Consider the following 25,063-nt stretch of genomic DNA (forward strand, 5'->3'; position numbering starts at 1 on the left):
TTTTTTTTCCATGGGGATTTGCCTCTGCTCTGGACAGTTCCTGACATTGACAGAGGTGTCAGCCGAGAGCACTTCGTGCAGTGCATACAGCCTCTGATAAGTACTGGAAGTCTTGAGGTTGCTGGTTGGCTGAATTTTCCAGCGTGCCACAGATCCAGACTTTCTGTCAAATTATTTGTTTAATGTGCTCCCAAGCTACAATAGCCCTGGGAAGGTCATTGCACAATATGTTGAAAGTACTGTAACATGTAGCCATTGTAAGTTGAGTGCCGACAGTATTAGAAAAGGAGGCGATAATGAGTCTTCCCCAGCAAAGTGATGCACATGCAATGAATTAGGCTCCTCATTACCCAGACCTCATTTAACTCCTGAAGCTTTAATTAACTGAGAGTCTTCCTCGTCCCCCGCTGTGAGCCGTATACTTTCACTGCCGCGTAAACATCAACTGGAATTATGGATCCCTTAGAAGACATTCTGGTTAAATGAGCGAGTTTCCTTTATCACATGTTTATTGGACCCCAAAGACAAAACACATTAACACAATATAGTCTGCTCAATATCCTTCCCGTCTCCACATTGGGATTCCCTGTTTGGCCGTAGGATGAGCTAATTTTACACGTATCAGTTTATTTGTGCAAGGTTTAATGTGTCCTCTCTCTCCTCCATAGTATATTTAGTCAACCTGTAGCATTTCTGATGCTGTTAGTCTATGAATCCCAGCATGGTGCTGCACTCAGCAGTTGGTAAAAAAAAAAAAGTTAAAATCTCATATCGTAATGAACATTTTAACAACTTCTCTCTGTGACATTGGGAAAGAGGCATACAGCCATTAAACCTTCTATAGTAGGATCCATATGTGAAATGTACATAGTAAAAGAAAATGTAAATATGGAACAAGCTTCTAAATAAAAGTCCCAATGACATTGGAAATCTTTGATTTCTTTGTTGGCTTGCATTTTTTAAAATGAAAAATGCATCACATAATACCATCTTTTTTCAACTATATACTGCATACTATGGGGGTTCTCCCCCCCATCTCTGCTCTGTTAAGAGGCACAGCAATGCATACCTGCACATAAGGAAGCCACCCCTCACTTCACGCAATGCTGTGCCTCCTCCCCACCCACTTAGCATGTAGGACATGAACATGAAGCTAATTGTTCATGATCGGCGAACAGAACAATTTGTTTGATGATTGGAATGTTTATATTAATCTTTTTTTTTTAACATATTCGAATAATTTGAAAGAGCCAATGAACGTGTGGGGAAGGAAGGGCACATCGGGTAATGTAGTAACCATGTTCAAGTCTCATTCAAAAACAAAAGCGATTGGCACTATTACTAAAGATAGTCCTATGGCAGTGTAAGGGCTGATAATTGCCAGTAAAATGTCACTAATGGGGTGCTCACTCCTGAGAAAAACTGGTTCCATGTAAACATCACTAAACTAAAAAGAATGTTCAGCAGGGCACTCACCATAAACTTGTCTTTATTTTAATCCATTAAAATTCCATTAGAGTATGATGGACGGCAGACCGCCAGCACCTTGAGGTAGCGTGACAGCTGTTTCGTGTGCGTCAGCACGCTTCTCCAGAAGAGTCAGAAGCGTGCTGACGCACACAGAACAGCTGTCAAGCTACCTCGAGGTGCTGGCGGTCTGCCATCTATCATATTATAATGGAATTTTAATGGATTAAAATAAAGTCAAGTTTTATGGTGAGTGCCCTGCTGAACATTCTTTTTGTTAAGTCTAGTAGCCATGTTCACTATTGGCATAACTGTGATTGGCTGTACAATTAGTGTCATTGCGTATGTTACATACACGCTATAAAAACGTGACGCTGAGGCGAATTGTCTTTCTTGATTCTTGTGCCGTTCAGTTGGGAGAGTGAAATGAGCAAGGATAGTATCAGAATTTTGTTTACCAGCAATATTCACAGTGGTAGTTGTCAATGTAGGGAGGGAGAGATGACAGAGTAGGGTTTAGAACATTGCAAAATTGTCAGTGTAGGGAAGGTGACAGAATGCAGCATTCAAGCACTAAAAGGATTAATTTCTTAACCCTTTAGTAACCAGGCATCCATCATAGTCCAGCCTGTCCATTATCTTCACAATGTATTTGAGTTCTCCAAAGCCAAAAAGGAGAGACTCGCATCTTGACTTGCTCAGCTGACTGTACGCTGCAGCCTAGCATTCCTCGCATGTATTGCGTGATACATATATGCACTTCATTGTGTATATATGCACAGGTAAATAAAAGATTCCTCTGCTGTTACATATTTACCGAAATACATACGCTTCTACTGTACATTTATTATTTGTTTGTGAATGTTCGTCGAAGATAAGCTGATCATTTTTTTTTTAATGTTCGTGTTCGGGATTTGAACCAAACATTGAAATCTTTTCTGACACAATGGCCCTGGTTTACTGAAACTACCAAATATGGTTGGTGCGCATAAAAACGATCTAGGTTCAGAATAACCATTGGCACCAGAATTTAGCCCAATTTTTGGCAAACACAAAGCCATGCCCCTTTCATCAGAAGCCACACCCTTCTAACAAGACCACAGCCAATTTTTGGTTGGCAAAAAAGTGTTAACAAAATTGTAGAAATCTCACAGCAAAGGTGGCTGAAGTCATATAAGACCGTTTTTAGAGAGCTGTGCCAACATTGCACCAAAAATACCAAATCTGGGAATGTGATTACATTGAAACAGATTACATTGAAACATAGAAGACTGTTGGTAGAAAAAGACCATTTGGTCCATCTAGTTTGCCCTTATAGTATTTTTTTTCTTGTTATGTAATTATGTTATAAATAAATATATTTATCCCAGGCAGGTGTACATTTATTTACTCTAGATTTACCTACCACATCTGCTGGAAGTTTTTTTTCCGAGCATCTGCTGCTCTATCAGTGAAATGATATTTTTCATGGTGCTTCTGATCTTCTAACCTCTAACTATGTTGTTTATGGCTTTTTTTTTTTTTTATTAAAAACGCTTCCCTCATTTTCTGTAGACTATACAGATTTAGATCCTTAGGCTATGTTCACACAGTGTATATTTTCGTAAAATTATGACCGTTGTTGCCGATTGCAACAGCGGCTGTGATTAATACGAAAATATACGTTACCTGGCCTCTATGGAATCCCTGCCAGAGCGTATGCGAATAGTATACTCTCCGGCCGGGATCTCTCGCAGCGCCATAGAAAACTGACATGTCAGTTTTCTGCGGCCGCTATTCACTGAATAACCTGTCAGTGCACACTATGGACAGAAAACTTTGTCAGTGCACACTATGCAGAAGAGTGGCTCCGGCCGCTCGGCCCATACTATGCAGTGGGGAGTTCTCATGCGGGTGCGCACGGATGCATCAGAACTCTGCGGCCCTAAAGATCATCCGGCCGGTACTGCGGTACTGGCCGGGATGATCTTTCCCTTGACCTGGCCAGGTCACAGCACGGCCGGTGTCTTATAGTGTGTGAACATAGCCTTAAAGAGCTATTCCAGGCAAGGGGTGTTTTTTACATTATGGACAGGCAATGGCTGTTTTTACATAATAAAGTAAACTTACCCCGTGTTGGAGAAGGGGGTGGAGCCTAATTTATCTAATTTGATAAAATCCCCCACAATATGCCAGATCTTGGAGCAAAGGAATAGTAAATGCACCACAAAGTCTGTGAGACACAAAACCAGAATCAAAAACCAGAAGTGTAGTGCAGACACATTAGTCCATCTAGGCCAATGTTTTATGCTGGTTTCACACACAGCAGTTTTTGAGCCAAAATCAGAAGTGGGGACACTTTTATGTTTCCACTCCCCAAGTGAAACCACTTTTAGTGGTTGTAGTTTTGTAGTAGCACAAGAGCCACAGGTTGGTGAACAACATTGAAAAATAAGCTTTTACCTATATTAAACATATTGTATAATAAGAATAAAACCTATGAAAAAACTTCCTGGGGCAAAACAAAGTTAAAAAATAAATGCTCCCATTCTATTAGCTCCCAGTCTAGTTCTGCTATTTGCCTGGGGAGGCTAGTGGTTGCCTGCTGCATTCTAAATGTACAGGAATGTCACCTGGGCCATTGCACCAGACAGTCTAGAGTGGTAATAACGCTGGAGCAAATAATTGGATTAATTGAATTATTATTATTATTATTATTATTATTATTATTATTATTATTACTTGAGGGGTTTAACCAGGGGACATACATTATTTTTATATGTCTATGGGTGGTGTAAAAAAAAAAAAAAACAGCCATACATCCGTCACAGTTTTCAGTCTGACATCATCCAGTCCTTGCTTGTTACTGCTTCTTCCTGCTTTTAAGACTTCAGCAGAAATTGTCATCTCCTCTCAACCCCCAGCCAATCACTAACTAAGTCAAGACATCAGGAAGTGCCTGCTTAGCCAATCACTGACTGAGGCTGGACACGCCTCACACTCCAGAAAATATCCTGATAACTAAACTGGCCTCCTGGCTGTAGTATGTCTCATACAGAGACAATTAGATTGTAAGCTCCACAAGTGACAGAGTTTGTCATGAATAATGATACTCTCAACACAGTGGAATATATTAGCACTATAACTGTTTCTATACATTGCCAATTCCAATCTCTTCTCAAGGTGAGAAAACCTCTTTTCTTAGCTATTGAACTTCGTACAAGTTGCTTCTGGTGTCAAGAGCTAGCAGATGCTTTACGAATTATAAAGTAATACATTAATAATTAAGTATAAAGTCCCTTTTTTTTAGAAGAACCTTTCATATAGTGAAATAGCAGGTTGAAAGGCACAATCTAATGGGAGTTCTTGACCATAGCTTTGGGACCGCAACCAATTGCATTGTTCCATTTGACTTTGAGATGACTATTATTTGGTAAGGAGCCAACCAACTCTGCAATGTGTGGTTACTTTTTTGCACTGAAATTGCAGCACATATGGGCCCTTTTATTAGATATGAAAATGATAAATGGATGCCTACTGGTATATGATTTAACGTTACAGATCCAAATTGGGAGTGCATATTGGAATGGCATTGGGAATATGTTATGCGCTCTATTATTGTCCTTGTCATCCTGATTAAATAATTGTCCGCATGATGGTCCTATATTTCACTCAAAACGCCAACCCATAAAACTGGAAATATACCTCAGTTTAGCGAATTAAAACATTTGGAAGTGTAGTGACTAAAAGGTTAATACCTGCTAATTTGTGGCTAATTTCTGCACACATTTGCCACCTGTTCTAGGGAGATAAATGTACTTTGTGGCTTTTCAGCAAATTGTTGTTCTAAATTTGCGCTCTGGCAATTATCAGAAATTACTGCATTAAGAGGAATTTCGACAGTGGCTGCAGCTTCCAGGCTTAGAAAATCACCCATCTTGCTAAATGGCTTCCATTTGATGAGATCGTTGCTAAGATGCAAAGCGTTATCCGAATTGCCAACTCGCTCTAGCTTTATGTTTAACATGTTTGTGGTTTTCTGCTTATGAACTGTTCACCTTTGCACTGTGCAATCGCCTAAAGGGGTCGCTATGTTATACTGAGACATGCTTCATAAGTTCACTGCATAAAGAGAATATCCAACAGAGATTTTCTGGACCATTGGATATGGTACAGACCGTAATATGAGAGATCTATATACATAATGTGTATTCTTTCCTTTTTAATGTCTAATTATACAGTTCTGATGCTTGAGACAATTGTTCCATGCTATGTTTGATTGGGAACATCTAGACTAGAGGCACTTGCACACAATGTAATGAAATCTATGATACTCTCTATCATTACACAATATACAGAGGATTTCCAGATACCCATTAGGTAACAGAAACCATGGATCCAACCAAGGCAATGTTTGGATACAAAACGTATTACAGATGAATAATGAGTGAGTACTTTGATAGGCAGATTGGCTTCCAATGGAATTTAAAGGGGAACTATAAGTAGGTAAGGCACATATAACCTGCCGATAGCCCCTTATTGCACAGGAGGCATAGAAGATGAAGGGACATCTCTTACCTTTATACTTGGTGCCTTTCCTGTGCACTTAGTCATTTAACCCCCTGTCCGTTTAGACCATTAGGAGCACGGCCCCACCTCAACAGCACCAATGCGACCCGCCTCTGGCCAGCCATCCCCATTGATAATCAATAAAAGGGGCGGATCGGCACTATGGGAACGGGACAGTGTTCTTAATGATGCCTTAGTGCTCCAAACGGTCTTATCTCTGCACTTAAAAGACTGAGTGCACAGAAACAACGCAGAGAATGAAGATAAGAGACATACCTTCATACCTTTGTATAACTAGGAGAAATCAGTGTCAGACCAAACTCTATAGAAAATGACAATTCAGTTTACTAGGTTTGCCTGCATTCATACTGCATGAGAAACCATCTCCCCAGTGGAGATACCTGAAAAAGAATTTTTAAAAATGCTACTCCTGCACAGTAAAGTTTTTTTTTCACATGCATTCGCGCCTGAGGACTTGTTAATTGTCGGATGGGTATTTTTAAATGGCACCGCTTTAGCATAAAAATTGTATGCCCTGCCTTGAAGTGTACCTGTCACGCTAGCATACTACCAGATCAGCAGCAAATTCATCTCTTAAACTTGGAGTTCAGTTCTCCTTTGATACCAACACATAATGAGACTGAAATGCATGCAACCTCCACTGGATCCAATGGGGGCCACACACATTACGGTTGTTATCCAAGGAGAGCCAAACTTCTGGTTTAACAGCAGAACTTACCACTGATACAACAGCAGGCTGGTGTGACAGGTTGTCTTTAACTTGTCTCTAAACACATCATATCCTAAAATACACCTAAGATAACAGTTGACTGAAATTAACAGTTTGGGCTAACCATTCTCTGAAAGTCATGCAACAGAAGGCAGATTTTTGACTGCCAAAAATCTGATCAACTGTGCTATTTTTTTTCACCTGACCGTGGTTGAAGAACCCAGTGTTTGAGATGATCTTGCCAATCATGCCAAACTGTGTGTAAACTCATAGGTTTTTCTGTAAAAGAGTGATACCAGTTTAGTCTGGTATGTTTTTGATCTGATTGTCCGTACTCTTTAGGAACTTGACTCGTCATGTGTTGCACATTAAAGTCCCAGAAGTATGGCTAGCCTAAGAAGATATATCCATTTTCATTCTCTTTTTCTGTGATGGATGCCTCTGACAGATGTTTTTCATTGGCAACATGTCTTCCATAGTAAGAAGGAGGAGAAGATCCACAGCGTCCAAAAAAAGTTTTGTTGTCTTTATTATGAGACATATAAAAAGTTACAAAAGATAAAAATGTAGGCCTACATGTTTCGGGGAAACACACCCCCTTGATGACGGCAGTACAGACTTTCACAGAATCACAGGTATATATGCCAAACATTTAGATGCAGTGGGGAAGGGAACGCCCCGTGGGTGGGTGTGTTTACGTATGTGATTAGACACAATTGCTAAATGCTGGACATAACACATGACTACTAGTGTGCACAATGCATATCAGACAGATGAGAGAAACATGAAAAAAAAAAAAGGGAAAAAAACAAAAAAAAACACACACACAAAAAAAAATAAAAAAATAAAAAAAAATAAATAAACAGAACATCAATCATCAGTATAGATATGATAGGTCCGTTTTGAAGTTTAAACCTTTAGGTGTCCTGGTTTCTAAGCGGAGAATCCAAAAAGCCTCTCGCTTGCGTAGGAGGCGGACCCAATCTCCTCCTCGTTTTGGTTTAAACACTCGTTCTATAGGGATGACTCGAAGAGAGCAGCACTCCCCCTGGTGGACATCAAAAAAGTGTCGAGTTAACCCTGACATGGCTTTGCGGGAGTTAAAACGTGATGCGGCTGATGCATCAGCAATATGCTCAGCAATCCTTTGTTTTAGTTTCCTTTTTGTGCTGCCAACATATTGTATGTTGCAATCAGAGCACCAGGCAAGATAAACAACATAACATTTTTTTGTGTGTGTGTGTGTTTTTTTTTTTTTGTTTTTTTAAACGTGTTTTTTTTTTTTTTTTTTTTTTTCATGTTTCTCTCATCTGTCTGATATGCATTGTGCACACTAGTAGTCATGTGTTATGTCCAGCATTTAGCAATTGTGTCTAATCACATACGTAAACACACCCACCCACGGGGCGTTCCCTTCCCCACTGCATCTAAATGTTTGGCATATATACCTGTGATTCTGTGAAAGTCTGTACTGCCGTGATCAAGGGGGTGTGTTTCCCCGAAACATGTAGGCCTACGTTTTTATCTTTTGTAACTTTTTATATGCCTCATAATAAAGACAACAAAACTTTTTTGGGACGCTGTGGATCTTCTCCTCCTTCTTACTATTATCACCGGGTGCGGCCCGCTACTACTCCACTTGCTCCTGCCTGAACGTCCACCATCACACAACAAACCACCTATGGTGAGCTGAGTTTTTTCTTTGTTCATGAGATTATGTCTTCCATAGACTGCCCAGTATTGAATTGGTATCATGACAAACGTCACAATAAGAAAAACAACAAAACAAAAACAAAGACATACCTCGAGCATGCCCAAGCGTTTGATTAACGGTGGCTGCTGAAGTTGGATAAAACTCTATGGTTGTCTGGAAAACATGGATACAGCCAATGACTATATTCATGTCTTTCACATAGCCTTGGGGCTTTATCCAATTTCAGCAGCCACCGCTAATCAAATGCCGAACACTAGGGTTTGGTTGAACTCGAGCATGCTCGAGGTTCGCTCATCTCTAGTTATTAAAGTTAATAAAACAATGTTTTCTCTTTTAATGTTGTTTACTCATTGATATAGCATCGTGATGGGTTGTTTTTTTGTAGTTTTTTTTTTTTTAGCAGATTGATTTTGCAATTCTGGCAGTTTTTTAGATCAGTGCAAGAGCACAAAAATGTTTTTTTTTTTTTTTTCCTTCTTTTTCTTCTTTTTTTGTGTGTCTTTATTGCAGCATGTGCCAAATAAATTACAGTGCAATGTTTCAATCTCTCTGAAGCCATAAATGATAGGAAATACATACCTTCTATACATTATACTTTGGTCAAAGTAATAAATCACACGTGAAACAATACAAAGCAATATACAAGTGTGAATAGTGTGAAGTGATAAAAATATATGTATGGATACAAGATCAGCAAAAAAACATTTTTACAGTGCAAATATATAACTCAATGTGCAGTGTTCAGTGCTGTGATTATAAAAAGATATGAATAGATGGGGTCTCATCGTGTACCACCCATCTACAGGGACACATCGCCAACATAGACCAGCACGTATAACAGTTCAAATAATGGCCTGGAGGATCTGACATTACATCATAAATCAAGGTACGTAGACTATGAGTTGGTACCTGCTGCACTTATATCTTGAGCTGTATACTAGGGAAAGGGATGTCGGTCAGAGAGTCACCATCTGGCTAACCAGTTTCCGTTATGTCAAGTGATCTGGCCTATGGCGCGTATATAAGCTGGATGTCAACATTGATAGGGTAGACTTTAAAGTATAACCATTGGCTCAATGTATGTGATGTCAAAAATGAAAGCACATGTACAAAAAAATATATAAAGAAGTGCATTGTCCGCAGTGCTGTGGTGTGCACTGCTGATCCCGGGTACATCAGCTATATCATGGTTTTCTTTTTGTTGTTGAACTTGGGCATCAGATGTGCTGCTAGTGTTTGCGTCCACCCGCCCCATGTGTAGACCCAGCCTATGGAGTAATCCTCTCTATCTCTGTACCACTTGTGGCGGAAACTTTCCCGCAGATCCTTCTTAAACTTGTTAATAAGGATCAGATGTTTTTCCATAAACGTGGTATAGCTTTCAGCAGCACAGATCCGTTTCAGTGTGTCATCCAGTTCTTGCACTTTGTTGCGGACCGACACTAACTCTTTTTGTAAGAACTCTATATTTAATAAGATGAGATCCTGGCAGTATTTATTAGAAATCTGTTCGAATTTCCTCTTAAATTCGGCATTTGGAGTGAAGATTGGGTTTGGCTTCATCTGGAAGAATGTCCGTGGGAATCCTGTGGTTTCTGTAGTAGTGAGCCAGTGTTCCAGTATGCAGTTCTAGGCGGGTTAACCGTTTAGACTCTGCTTCATAAGATCTCTGTACATCGCCAACAAGTGGAACGCTGAGAAAAGAAGCACCACCTTTTATTCAGCCCAGTATTCTGTTTATGTCATCATTGGAATATGAAAAGGTGTGCGATAGTGTAGAAGGAATAGTAGAAGCCATATTCTCCAGAACGGTTGCAGATTCTTCTAGAAGGTGCAAATGCCAGCAGGCTCGAAAAAATACATAAATAGTTAAAAAATACTTATTGTTTGCATTGCTCCCTCACTGTGACATACTATTATGCAGGAATGATCTGTTCAACATTTTGTAATATTACTGTACGTCACAGCGCAGAAAAGGAATAAACCAAGTATCATAGAATGGAAATAGATGCAAACACAAACCAAGTTCTCCTGTTGGTTAGGGGTTTGGTGTTTTTATAATGGGCCCTACTTTTTTCTCTGAGGCCCCTCACCACTTCCTGGCTATGAGCAGACATATTAGCTCTTTTAACGGCTGTTCCAAAAGGTTGATGAAATTGTGTTGATTGTTCGTTGTAATACTTATATAACCATAGTACACACCATCATTATCCCTCCCACACAACGTCCATCGTGAGAAGGACATCACAGCTGTATGTAGAATGAATGGGAACACTTGTTCTGTTTGTATTTTTCCACAGAATACTGCAGTAATGAACATTATTGACTGAGTGTTTATGTAATTCACAGGCATAGCTCCCATGCTGGGAGAGTATTAGTGTTATCGGGACTGCAATTCTTCACCTTGTTGCATTGTATCCGGGCTGAATTAGCACGCCATTCTTCCTAAGTTAATACTGCATCCAGTAATGAGATAAGACTACACCATTGAGGTTCTTAAGGCTTTGTAATCCTATGAAAACCCTGTACTCCTTCTGTAGCACAGTTAATGCACGGGGGAAGCAAACTGCAGGGTCTTTGTAATCAGAGCATCGCTTTATTAAAGAGATAATTGACTGCCTATCTTTATGTATAGTAAGCCACCTCTCTATTAGTTGTTGTGTGGGGCAGACTTTTCATAGACTTCTTTATCAGTGATAAAACTGCTGATGTTGGTAGCTTCCGCTGCAGCCCTGCTCATTGTTGAGTCACAGGCGAGACGTGGGTGTATTTAAAACCCTCGTTCTCTCTTTGGCGCACATTGGTTTTGCAATAAAATGTAACTGCTTTACTACTTAACATCATCCATGACATCTAATTAAAATCATAAGGATAAAGCGTTAATTAGAATCCGTGTAAATAGCACAGGCTAATGCGGCTCCTAAATTCTATTGATCATCGAATGGCAGGATAAATTAGAGGTGAGAAGTTTTAAAATAACTGGTTGTGTTTGGTAATAGTGAGTTGTCGAGATAGCAGATGTAGCAGGGTTGAGTTAGTTAACTGGCACATGATTTCATCATAATGTACCTCTTAGGACTAGGGAACTGGGTGACACTAGACAGGTGATCTCCTGGCACTGACACCTGCCCTGCTGTCCCTGCCTAATTGCTTGGACTGTCCTAGATGGCAATGGACAACTGGTCGTCAGTCCCTAGCCTATTCAGGTGTGACAGAGAATACGGAAAGACAAACAAAACACAAGAATAGCAAGGTCAGGTTTTTTTTTTCCGGCAATTAGTGGTCTGTGTGGTACAAAAAAAAAAATCCAAAGAGTAGTCAAAAGTAAAAAGCCAGAATAAGCCAGAATAACAATCAGGAAGGAACACTAAGTCAAGATACACTCGGGGTATGAGGCTCTATCGCAGGCAAGTAAGGACTGAGATAGGAGTTTATTTATGGAGACAGGAGTCCCAGCCCCAGCCTGTGATTGGGGGCTGAAACATATAGGCAACATCAAATGAATGAGCCGACGTGCCCCTAGCAACTGAGCGCCCTTCTTGCATCCAGCTGGGCCGGTTGCCAGGGATGCCGTCGGCAAGGGTCCAGCCACATTGCCCAGTGAGATGGGGACCTGGCCGGCTCCAGACAATACCGTCTGTTGTTTTTTTTGTTTTTGTTTGGTTTGGTTTTGTCTTCTGCATCTCTATTTCTTGTAGCTATTTGGATCCATCAATGCTTGTCTCTTTTTGTAATAAGGGTTACTCACATTGCTACTCTACTACAACTTAAAGCGACTCTGTACCACAATCTTACCCCCCCCCCCACAAACCACTTGTACCTTTAGATAGCTGCTTTTAATCCAAGATCTGTCCTGGGGTCCGTTCGGCAGGTGATGCAGTTATTTTCCTAAAAAACAACTTTTAAATTTGCAGCCCCATGGCCAACGGAAGTATCTGTGACCTAACTTTGCACCACCCCTCCATCCCTCCTCCTCACCCTCTTTATCATTAGGAATGCCACTGGAACATTTTCTCCTGTCTGAAAATTGCACAGGTGCCTTAACGATCCAACCCATGTTCAGTATTCACACAGCTGACGAATAGGAGACAATCTGTCTGGAGCATTCCTAATGATGGCGAGGGCGGGGTGGAGGGACAGAGATGTTGTGCTAGCCTAATGCATATGCAAACTATGCCACACCCGTTGAGCACGGGGCTGCCAGTTTAAAAGTTGTTTTTTAGGACAATAACTGCATCACCTGCCGAACGGACCCCAGGACAGATCTTGGATTAAAAGTAGCTATCTAAAGGTACAAGTGGTTTGGGGGGCTCAGATTGTGGGTACAGAGTCGCTTTAACTACATGAAGCTTGTCACTTAAAAAAAAAATGTATGTAACAGAGACATGTCAAAAGTTTTCATTGGTTGGGGTCTGGATGCTGAGACCTCCACTGTTTGCTAGATTGAATAAGGAGATGTGCTCCGCTAAGTGCTTATTTCCCAGTCTCACTGTTTCTCCAGGAGCTAAATTCTAATGAAAGTCTATGGAGCTTGTTTTATACAGCAAGAAGCAAAATATGGGGAGAAGCGCTTATTATTCCTGGATTCTTATAGTAAATATTGGTGGTGGTGGGGTCTTAGACCCCAACCAATAAAACTCACTGAGATATCAGGTTGCATGTTGCCCATACAAGCCTATGATGTCAGAACAGGGCAGAGGGAAAGAAAAAGTACCTGGAGAAATACAGAAGTAAACAGAGAGCTTGCAGAAAGAGTACCGTGCTGGGATGAAATCTCATGGCTTATACTTTTCAGTACTGCTCTGTAATGTCCTATTTACTGCTGCTGCTAATTAGAGTAAACTATAGAGATATAGGGGAGCATGATCTTTTCTCTATGTGTGGAGCATTTGGGTAATATCATATAGGCTGTTTTCCACCCACAGGCTTAGGGACAACTCAAAATTAGAGAAGGAGCCTTCAGGGCAGAAATCTAGTGAAAGATGCCATATACAAATTATATCATGGCCAAAAGTAGAGCTACTCCTCATAAACACATGCAACAACTAAACATTTACCTAAAAGAGTCGACTACAAGGTGTTATCTACTAGACATCCGACAACACTTTATTATCTAACATTATTATTATCTAACATGAACAGTACTTAGAAAATAAAATAATTCTGCGGGCTTATTTGTCTAATACATTGTTTCTATCAGTATTCCTGTTGCATATAGTATTTATCTTTGTGTCTTCACTGCTTTGGCAGCTATGTAACTGAATCCTGTGTTTTCTGTTTTTAATGCTAGAACTCCCCTGATCGCTGCAAGTGTTATTGGAGGGTTATTTATTATAGTCATCATGGGACTAACCTTTGCAGTCTACATTAGAAGAAAAAGCATAAAAAAGAAGAGAGCCTTGCGCAGGTTTCTAGAGACAGAGGTAAGATCCTGCCACCAAGCACCAAGCAACAATCAAAGATTGCCGCTCAGAGTCACATTGCTTTTTTTTTTTTTTTTTTTTGTAACCCATTGTTTTATAAAGTACAGTACTTGATGTTATACCATAGGCTTTTTTTACTGTCTTGTTTGTTGTCTGTTTGCAAAAGGTTTTCAGCTCAATGTTTTAGTTTTTTTTATCTTTAGGAAATGTCTAAAGTTTTACAATAAATTCTTATCGTCCAATTAATATTGCAATACATTGAAGGATTTTTAAGCTTTTTTTTTTCTTTCTAAAGGGAAACTATTAAGTTAGAAGCTTCTAACCTGCTGATATCTCCCTATAGCACATGTGGCAATGAGGATGAAGGTAAATATCTTACCTTGATCCTTAGCACCTTGATTTGGATTGATATTAGTTCATTTAAGATGTTAATGAGGGTTTTTTTGTGTACAGGGGCTGGAATGATGTCAGAGCACCAGCCCCCAGTTAATCAAAATGCCTCATTAGCAGGTAAAATGAACTACTAATATACCAAAAACAGGCTGAAGATGAAGGTAAGAAACTCCATGTGCTATATGGAGATATCAGCAGGTTGGATGTTTCTGGTTCAATAGTTTTTATTGAGTTTTTTTACAATCTTTAGATGCTTCTAACCAGGTGATAGTTTCCCTTTAACCCTCTTTAAACATTAATACATCTTTAAAAATATATAGTAATGCAGGTTCATACCACATCTATGGATTCTATTCACGGAGACTTTATGGAATCATAAATGCAACGTTTTTTCAGCTCCATTTAAAATGACGTCTGCCATTTTTAGTCTAAAATAACGGACGTCATTTAGCTGTCTAGCCTTCCCTGCTGTTGGTACATTATTCTACTTTGGGTTTACTGATTGGACTTTGGGTTCGGCTTAATTGAAAAGGCTATTGAATTTAATAGTAAAAATGGAGAAAGAACAGTGACAAAAGAAAAACTGTGTGTGAAGAACTAATAAAAAACGTCTGCTGTTTGTAAAAGACGTCCGAAAATAATGATCTTGTTCATTATTTTGAAGCCTGTGGTAAAAATGTCTGTTATTCAATACATTGTGTGCATTGGACATTAGTTTTTCCATTGAGTTCAATACATTGCCAGAGCAGTTAGTTAAATCGCAGTAATAATGGACTTTTTTAACCTTTTGAGGACCAGGCTCAAAATGACCCAGTGGACCGCGCAAATTTTGATCTTAGTGTTTCCGTTTTTCCCTCCTCCCCTTCTAAGAGCTCCAGCACTTTCAGTTTTCTATCTACAGGCCATGTAAGGGCTTGTTTTTTACAGGAATAATTGTACTGTGTAATGGTGTCTTTCATTTTACCATAACATGTACGATGGAATTCCAAAATTATTACTTATAAAAATATAAATTGGTGAAATCGTAAAAAAGAATGCAATATGGTAACGTTTGGGGGGTTCCTGTGTCTACGTAAGGCACTATATGGTAAAAGCGACATGATACCATTATTCTATAGGTCAGTCCGAACACAACTATAAGCAGGTTTACGCGGTTTCTCTAATGTTCTATATTTTTTTTAATGAAATCCTTTTTTTGGCAATTAAATATTAATAAAATGGGCCTATTGTGACGCTTATAACAGTTTTATTTTTTCACCTACGGGGCTGTATGGGGTGTCATTTTTTCCGCCATGATCTTTAGTTTTTATTAATACCATATGTGTGAAGATCGGACGTTTTGATCACTTTTTATACATTTTTTTAATATATATAATGTAACATTAAATCGGTAATCCACGCATTTTTTCCCTCTTTTCGTGTACGCCATTCACCGTTCGCAATGACACTTGTTATATTTAATAGATCAGACAATTACGCACGCTACGGTATATTATATGTTTATTTGTTTATTTATTTTTATATGTTTTATTTATATAACGGGAAAGGGGGGTGATTTCAACTTTTATTGGGGGAGGGGTTTTGGGGTAGTGTGTTAGTGTTTTTAACTTTTGTAGATTTACACATGATTTACACAGATTTACACATTTTTAGATTTTTTTTCCCCACAGTTGTATAGAAAAGATAGAAAAGCATAGGTGACTGTACTATATTATTCATTACAGTTATAACAGTTAAGGCAATAGTATATTGGTGTATACCAGCCAAATGTATATGCTCAAATGGCATTCTTTCAATACAATTTATGCCAATACAGAGTAATCAACTAAGGGCGGTCCACTTCCGGGCAGAAATCCGAAAAAGAGTCAAGGATGATAACATCTACAATGACAGAATTCCAAAACAGGCTATATTCTTATCTAACAAGAAATGACATTGAGGGTTATAAATAATGTATTAATGAATGATGCATAATCTGAGAAAGCTTGACCTTAATTGACATGTGTCTTTTTTTTCCGATCTAAGTAACTCCAAGTATATAACTATATAGAACTTCACTTTCTTATTATGCTATTATATTGTGCATATAGACCTGGTGAAGTTTTGGCTTAGTGAGTACTGTTTTGGCATATCTCTAAGGCACATAAGAATTATATGGTTGGAGATGATCCTGTTCTATATGCCAAATATTGATCACAAACTTTATGTAAAATCTTACCTGTGCTTCTGGATTTCAGAATTACAATTTTAATTCTGAGATGCTATACCAGCCAAAAGAACACATATTCATGCTGATTTATTTTGGAAACAGCACCTCTCCTGTCCACGGTTTGGGTGTGGTTGTGCAGCTTATTTCCATAGAAGTGAATGGAACTGAATTGTAATACCACACACAACCTGAGGACAGGAGCGGTGCTGTTTTTGCAAGAAAGTAGCTTTTTTAAATTCTGGATAACACCTTTAAAACCGTCTTTTTGCTCCTCATGCCCTAGATTTATCATAGTAGCTTAGGCAGACTGATAAAAGTTAGGTATCAGAAGAATGTCAGTCTAAAGTTACACAACTAGGAATTGACTTACTTGAGAACTGTGTACAAAATGTTTGGCACATTTTTTGGTGCATTTGGGTCACACACCTTTTTACTGAAATGACACCGGTAAACTGTGTGCAAGATATACATATTAAGACGGGGAGAGATAGATAGCTAAGTATATAGATAAAAAAAAGTATAACATGTATAAAATATAAGTATAAAAAAAAGTATAACATGTATAAAAAAGCTAGAAACTGCCCTCCGGCGAGGGATAAATTTCATAGATATAAAATATCACAACTTCATATACAATAAAACCAATGTCACCTGCGTGATAGGAGAAGGACATTCTGATACCATGTAATCTCTACACAAATACATTACAAAATTAAACCATATAAATAAATAGATTGATAAATAAAAGAATCAATAATGAAATTAAATTAGATACGAGTCATAACGCTGCCATAAAATCAGAGCTCACCTCAGCCTATATTATATGGCGTTTATGTATGACAAGGAAGAAACACAGTCTTCCGATGCAGAATACGGATCAGATGAGGCTGTAGATGCTAACCTTGTGGAGACAAGGTGAAATACTGCATTGCTATTAAATCCTTTAGAACTTCCAGAGTCCTTTATAATTACCTTCCATGTCAACCTGAGGGATGGATTATTTGTTATAAATATTACCATATATTCTGCCTTCCTCTAGTAGAGTTGAGGGTGGTGTTAGTCAGACCGTAGTAGATAGGGATCATTTCATCAGTCAAAATTAAAATTAGAAACTCATTTTTGGATACTTATTTTTTCAGCCAATGGACTTTACAGTCATACTAGCCCCTTAACCCCTTCAGGACCAGGTTAAATTTGGCCTTAAAGTGTCACTGTCGTGAATTTTTTTTTTTTGCAGAAATCAATAGTCCAGGCGATTTTAAGAAACTTTGTAATTGGGTTTATTATCCGAAAAATGCATTTTTATCATGAAAAAGCAGTTTGAAGCTCTCCCCCCTGTCTTCATTGTTCTCCTATGGAGAGAGCTAAAGAAAAGACCAAAACAGGACAACAAAGAGTTAATCTACAAATCCCTCACGGGATATCTCTGTGACCATCACCAGTGACCTGTCTGAGCTCAGATTACAGCTGTCACCCAGCTCCGTGCCTGTAATCCTCTGTTATCTGCTTTCTGCTGCCGGCTAACTCCCTCCTTCCTCCTCCCCCCTCCCCTCTCCCTAGAACAGACAGGGTACGTCTCCTGCAACAAGTCACAATTTTCAGATTTTTCAGAGTGGATGAAAAAGAGGAAGGAGGGGGGGACCTGGGAAAAGGCTTTTTACATGCAGATAATGGCAGATTTGGCTAATAAACCCAATTACAAAGTTTCTTAAAATCGCCTGGACTATTTATTTCTGCAAAAAAAAAAAATATGACAGTGACTCTTTAAGGATCAGAGCCCATTTTTCAAATCTGACCCGTCTCACTTTATGTGGTTAAAGCTCTGTGATGCCATAACTTATCCAAGTGATTATGAGATAAACTTTCCATGACATATTGTTCTTTAGGTTAGTGGTACAATTTGGCTTATATCCTTATGATTTTCTTGTGGAAAATGCCCCCATTTAATTAATGGCAAGTTTAGCATTTTCTAATTTTGAATTTATGGTGTTCTCTGTGCGCATTAAATTGTGTCATAATTATATTGCAGCAATACTTAATATGTGGATTTTTTCCCCTACATTGATTATTTTTAGAGATAAGCGAACTTTCTGTGAGTTCAGGTTTGAATTCTTGGCATTTAAATCCCGCTGCCTGGAGAAGGTGGATGCAGCCTGAGGACTGCCTAGAAACAGGGCTGTATCCATCTTCTCCAGGTAGTTGGATTTAAATAATGATCATTTAGGTTTGTGCAAACCCAGACTTTTGATAAATGTGCTCATCTCTAATTATTTTCATTGGAGACATGGGGATTATGTGTTTATTTTATTTTATACACTGCCCTGCAGTGTATCACTTTGGACTCTGCCTTAGGGCAGAGCTTGACCAACTTCCATATCCAGAACATCGGAGGCCTCACTGAGGCTTCTATAACCCATGTCTACCACTATTACTCTACAATCACTTCACAAAGCCCTGGTGGGGAACAGGAGGAGATTTTTCACTGACTGCAGCATCTGTAGGGTTAATGCTATTCTGATCCCGACAGAAGCAATGGGTACCTGGCTTTGATTGACAGCTGGGATGGCATGGGTACAGCTTTGACCCAGTTTCATCTATGGGTTAAAGAGGTGATCAGGAGAGAAAAATTTCAATTCAACTAGTGCCAGAAAGTTATTCAGATTTGTAAATTAAATAAAAACCGACCAATGCAATAAATGCAACAAAATGCTGGACAATGTACAAAAAAAAAAAAAAAAATACTATCTTTATTATCACAAAATGACACACAAGATAAAACGCTCAGGTAACGCAATGCAAGAGTGCAAGTGTATACCAAGCAACTAGGGTGGGTGGAGACAAATGTAAGAGTACAATACCAATGGTAATAAAGGTAAAAAAAAAATGCTCTCAGGCATTGGGCAACAAATATAATAAATAAGATCAGTCTAAGCAAAAAAAATTGCAGTAACATTACCAGCAGATTTATACTCCCATGGGGCATGCTGCAGGGTGTATAAAACATCTCTGTATATTGTTCCATTGCTCAGTTTATGTATGAAGGTTATCTGGGCTATTAAAACTGATGGTCTCTCCTTGTGGGCCATCAATATTAGATTAGTGGGGGTTCAACTCATGACACCCCTATCAATCAGCTGAAGAGATCACTGTGCTACAGCAAGCACTGCAGCCTCTATATTGTCAGGTATTACAGTGTGTGTGCTGCCATAGTGGCTTTGCTAGATTCCCTGACATACAGTATGTAGGACAAGGTTGCTGTACCTAGTACAGCTGCTATGAAAAGTATGGTGCGATCAAACATGAGCAATGTAAATCAGATGTATTCTATGAAGAGGATGTAGCCCCTTTCAAGCAGCCCCTGCTGACCTGCAGTGCATAAAATTTATGTTTTATTATCTGGCAGAGGTGTATCATAAATGGTTTCCAAAGTAAAGAAGTATTTTGGGTACTGGGTTAATGACACGTCTCTAAATGGTTTGTTCTCATTTCCAATGCAATGATTTAATAGCAATTTTATTCTTTCAGTTAGTGGAACCATTGACACCAAGTGGCACAGCACCAAATCAAGCCCAACTGCGGATCCTTAAGGAAACAGAGCTTAAGAGGGTCAAAATTCTGGGTTCTGGTGCTTTTGGCACTGTATACAAGGTGAGGATTTTGAAATAAGCAGTTAGTTTGTATTGTGTTTGTCCCCATTAATCTCCCTCAATTTTTTTATTTTTTGTAAAACACAGTTGTAGCATGCACACACATATCGCCAGGTCTAGGATCATCAAAGGCAATTTACTGCTTGCTTTGAAGTTTTTTAGATATGTTTTTACTTTTTTTTTTTTTTCTGCTGTGGAGAAAGTGGAGCTGGTTGTTCTTCTCATCTTTGATACACCAGGTACACTTTGCTTGCTAGTGAGTAGATCAGCGACTACAGACACTCTGCTTTTCTGGTATATGCCAATTCCTATCCTCCTTATTGTTGGGTTACTAGGACCTGTGTAAGCTTTTTATCAACAGAGGGTCTTTATTTTTTAAATTGGGGAATTGGCTCAAGGTCACGAAAAGTGCATGGAGGGGGAACAAACATAAGGCACAACCCAACACAGTAACGGGGGATTGAGCCACCCTCTCTTGTATGGATGTCACTGCCAACAATGCTTAGAAAATGCTTAATAAAATACTCCTATACTAACCAAATGTTTTATTATGACTGATGAAAACCTGTTTTAGCGGACATGTTGGGAGATTTCTCTTTGCAGATTATCATAATCATTGCCTGACTGTATCCTACACACAGCTATTCAAAGCTTAGCTTCTAATGATTTGTGCATTGATTGAAATGATTTATTGCGGGAAAGTTGTTCCAATAATAGCACAAAATCTGTCCATATACTGTATGCTAATGAAGAATGTTCCAGCAATAAAAGGAGTATTACAATGTTTGGAAGATCTTGGAAAAATCTCAGCATCTATTTGAAACAATAGACTTGGTCTACTAGTATTTCCTTTCTGTGCATATCTACAGCATATTATCGTTCCTAGCTAATTCACAGCAGATGGTCTGACTATCTGATTAAAATTACTTTTCAGACTTCATACATAACACACATAACAAAGAGAAGCAAGCATTCTTATTCATAATATTGTGCTGTGATGCAGAACTTTGCAGAGGTGTAACTTGGAGCTGCTGGGCCCCAGTGTGAAACTTATTACAGACCCCCACCCACCAAAAGCCATTTATAGTACTGGTGTTCTATATGTGGCAAAGAGGCCCTTCAAGCACCATGATTTGTGTTTGTAGGAATACAGTCTAAACTTCTCCAGAATCATATCTCTTCATCTCAGGTATCACATATCGCCCCAGAGCTATTACCCCCACTTTCAAAGAAGGCACCATACCATTTTCTCCATACCTGGAGGACAGAAGCTGTCAGCAGCTCGTATCCAGATGCTGCAAGTATGGTACATGTGCAGGGACCCAAAGGAAATGTTACTAGGGACAAAGACAGTAGGATGGCTGGATGCTTGAGCACTACTCCAGTCTCAGTAATGGGGCAATCACAGTCCACAGATAGTGTAATGTCTCCCTGGGCACACACCTTGTGTAGTGTCTAGTGGCATATCCTTGAAACAAGCTCTGATCTCCTCTAACTTTTCTTGACTTAATTCTACTGCTCAGTCTCTTCACTAAGGTATGCTTACTGGTTGGCTCCCAGAGGTTGTCATGTAGAATAAATGTACTCACAATAGCTGAACTGCAAAGTCCTCTTATAGGTGCAGGTCTATACAGACAACTGCAACATTTCAAGATCTGACCTGAAGCCTTGGATGGTCTTAGATGTGTTATAGGGCTCTTGCACAACTTCTACCCATAGTCACTAAATAATACTCACTTTCTCCTCTCAGATAAAACCTCAGGTTGTAATAAGTGTGACACTTTGGGATATGTAGCATTGGCAAGGCCTAAAAAATGGAAGGTGGGAGGTAAGGTGCCCCTTACCCTTCCTCCAACTCTAAATGAAAGCCAGGGAGGATCTTACCACACCAGTAGGTTTGTGAAAGTGTATGGGCTATCTCTCACAGCCAGGTATACATAGGAATATAACAGTACATGGCAATTTAATACATTTAAACACAAATGACATAAATACAGTATAACAATATCCTATCCTATATATCCTATAACCAATACTCTTACTTTAGAGGACTCTGTGGTGGGACACTGCACACTTATAGCAAATTATAAAATGAATGGGGCTGGCTTTAGTCTCCTGCCCAGCTGGATGGCAGAGAACAGCACTGTGTAGGGAAAGACAGTCCAAAACACTACAGCCAGCCCTGATTCAGTACCCTCTCAGAATCGGCCCCGCCGGTTGGTTCTCCATCATAAAGGGATGGTCCTGTCTAGCAATATGCCATCACTATTGAAAATGGTATTACCTATTAAATATAGTCCTTTAGAATGAGCAATGAGACTAAAATTTGGTTGGAGATCATAACTGTTTGGCAACTGCTGCTACAATGTTTTCACGTCTTAGAATAGTAAGTACATTATGATATGCTGTTAACACGCAGACATTGGCAAGTCATCTGGATTACACACAGGATGTTTTCATTTGACATTAAATGAACCAGAGGGGTCGAACACATGGTGGCTGAATGGCACAAGATCCGTGATATCATTTCAGCAGCAGCCATATCAGCTTAGCCCAGCATGTGGAGAAGCGGCAGTGAACTCCCCAGCCTGTTTTGCCTGGCATACAATCTAGTTACATGACAAAGCGACTTTTTTTATCCGGGGATGTTCTGGCCTGAAGCTGTTTGCATTTTGCTTGTATGCCTTCTGCAAACACCCAGCATTGAAATTCATCTGGCAAGCGTCTCTCTGTGTCCCTAGGGCTAGCCATATTCTCAGCCGCGTGCCTGTTTCAGTAGGGTACGGATTCTCTAAGACTAACACTGAACATTTCCACTCTAATTAACAGCTGACTTGCCAAAATGAGTTATTTCAGATCGATAGCACACATTCATATTTGTTGTCAGGATAAATATGCTGATGGATTTTAGTAGAGATTATTATATAGCTCTAAATAATAATAGATTCTGCTGAATAATGGCAATTTTAGATGCTTCGACAGTCACAGGATAATGTAAAGAATTGGAAGAGCATTTGAGATGTCCATGTGATGTTCAGGTGGAAGTATAAAGCCAGAGGCATAGCTATGGGGGGATACAGAGGTAGAAGTCACTTGCCAATTCTATCGCCTAAAGGTACCCAAAGGCCGCTCTTTCATATAAAAGGACACCAGTGTTATAAATGGCACATGGTAAGCAGGAGATTCTGTTACATATTTTGCATTGACCCAAGTGACACTTCTGTATAAAGATTATTATGTCTGTCCGCCAGTATAATCACAGTATTACAGGTGCTAATGCTTTTAAAGGCTTCTAAGTAATTGTCAGGACTGGGGGGGTAGAGACAAGACGAGACAGTGGACCATAAGGCTGAACCCACCCACTGACCCTACCTTCTTGTCTCAGTCGGCTGCAGACAACCACAAAGATGTGCCCTACACTTAATAAACATAACACTGAACAAGACAGACAGAAAAACACAACAAAGGAAAGTCAACAAGCCAAGTCAGAACCAAACGGACAACGCAGTACAAAATCAGGGATCAAACAGATGGTCAAAAAGGTCTAGCAGGAGGTCAGGTAATGAGTCAAGCAAACAGAGGAATTAGGAACGAGGATCACAGTAGTAGACAGGGGGAGCAGGGATCAGGGTATGAACCTTAATTGCCAGCAGGGAATAACTGGCTCTGCTTTCATTTATGAGGATCAAGAGCCCATTCGGGATCCTTATTGGACCGGCGCTCTGATTCTCAAGGTTCCGGACAGGTAGGGGCATCTGTCATTCAAAAACACTGCTCAGCTGCAGCAATCAAGGCTAGCAGTGGGCAGTGTAACTTCTGCATTGGCAAAAAAAAGTAAAAGACAAAAAGTAAAAACAGGCCCAGTTCACACCAGGCTCACTGCACATTCCTGACCGTGATCTGTACAACATATATTTAAAAAAAAAAATGTCAGCAGCCACATCACTCTAGATCAGGGATGGGGAACCTTCAGCCCTCCAGCTGTTGCTAAACTCCAATTCCCATAATGGGAATTGTAGTTTTGCCACAGCTGGGGGGCCGAAGGTTTCCCATCCCTGCTTTAGACAGATGATGAGTGCAGTATTTGACAGGTATATTGCCAAAGACATCAGTGTCCATTGGATTGACCCAAATCCCCATTTTATTTAAAAGATCTCACTTTTTCTTACTATGATAGATGTGTCAACTGGATATGCTGATCCAGTTAATGCCAGCATATTACAGCTACAGGTCCATACTCCTACTAGCCAAAGTGGCTCAAAAATGTTTCATTTGGCTAGAGTGCTTAGACAGTATACCAGACTCACAACCACAGTATTACTACATTGTATTCATGAGTTTTTGTCCCTCTTCAGTTCAGCGATTGACAGGTTGCCATGTACTGTGTGTGTAATGGGGTATAGAGTGAAGGCAAGGCATTATACTCCTCTGCACTACTAGACTTTTTGTCTGGGTTAAGGGGGCACCACAAGAGGTACAATACAGGAGGACACTGTGGTACTGCAGATATTGGTATTAGTCACTGAATGGCCACATGGGAGTAAGAAAACTTGTCTTTAATCCCAGCAGAAAACATATACTTTACTGGAAATAATTACTGCTGTACCTAACCCTATAAAGGCACCAGCTGAATCTGATGTCTAAAGTCCCAGGCAATAGCACCAGTCTCTTGTACTCAAGGGCAGAAGGAGCGGACTTAATAGCCACCAAAGAACACAGGCCCCCCAACAACAATGTCAAACCGTCCTATCTAGCCACACCTGCCAAAACAGCAGGAACTTTGCCCAGTAGTTTTCTCAGAGTGACCCTTGCTTGCAGGACAACAACACTGGCTGGTTTGTGATGGTTTTCCCCTATACTCATGACAACTCAATCATCCTTCAATGGTGCCCGCTTGCCCACTTAGCTTCAAAATGTCACTAATTACCTCTG

General features: G+C 39.6%; 1 protein-coding gene across 2 annotated transcripts in view; it reads left to right on the forward strand.

Moving 5' to 3' along the window:
* ERBB4 (erb-b2 receptor tyrosine kinase 4) overlaps positions 1–25,063 on the forward strand; it is a 715,736-nt gene that overhangs the window by 550,164 nt on the left and 140,509 nt on the right. For both annotated transcript variants that reach the window (XM_069983214.1, XM_069983215.1), the window contains exons 17-18: positions 13,750–13,882; positions 20,010–20,132. In XM_069983214.1, the coding sequence (XP_069839315.1) occupies positions 13,750–13,882; positions 20,010–20,132 (256 nt within the window). The remainder of the gene's footprint in view (positions 1–13,749; positions 13,883–20,009; positions 20,133–25,063) is intronic.

The sequence above is a fragment of the Dendropsophus ebraccatus genome, chromosome 9 (assembly GCF_027789765.1).
Source record: "Dendropsophus ebraccatus isolate aDenEbr1 chromosome 9, aDenEbr1.pat, whole genome shotgun sequence".
NCBI classification, from domain to species: domain Eukaryota; kingdom Metazoa; phylum Chordata; class Amphibia; order Anura; family Hylidae; genus Dendropsophus; species Dendropsophus ebraccatus.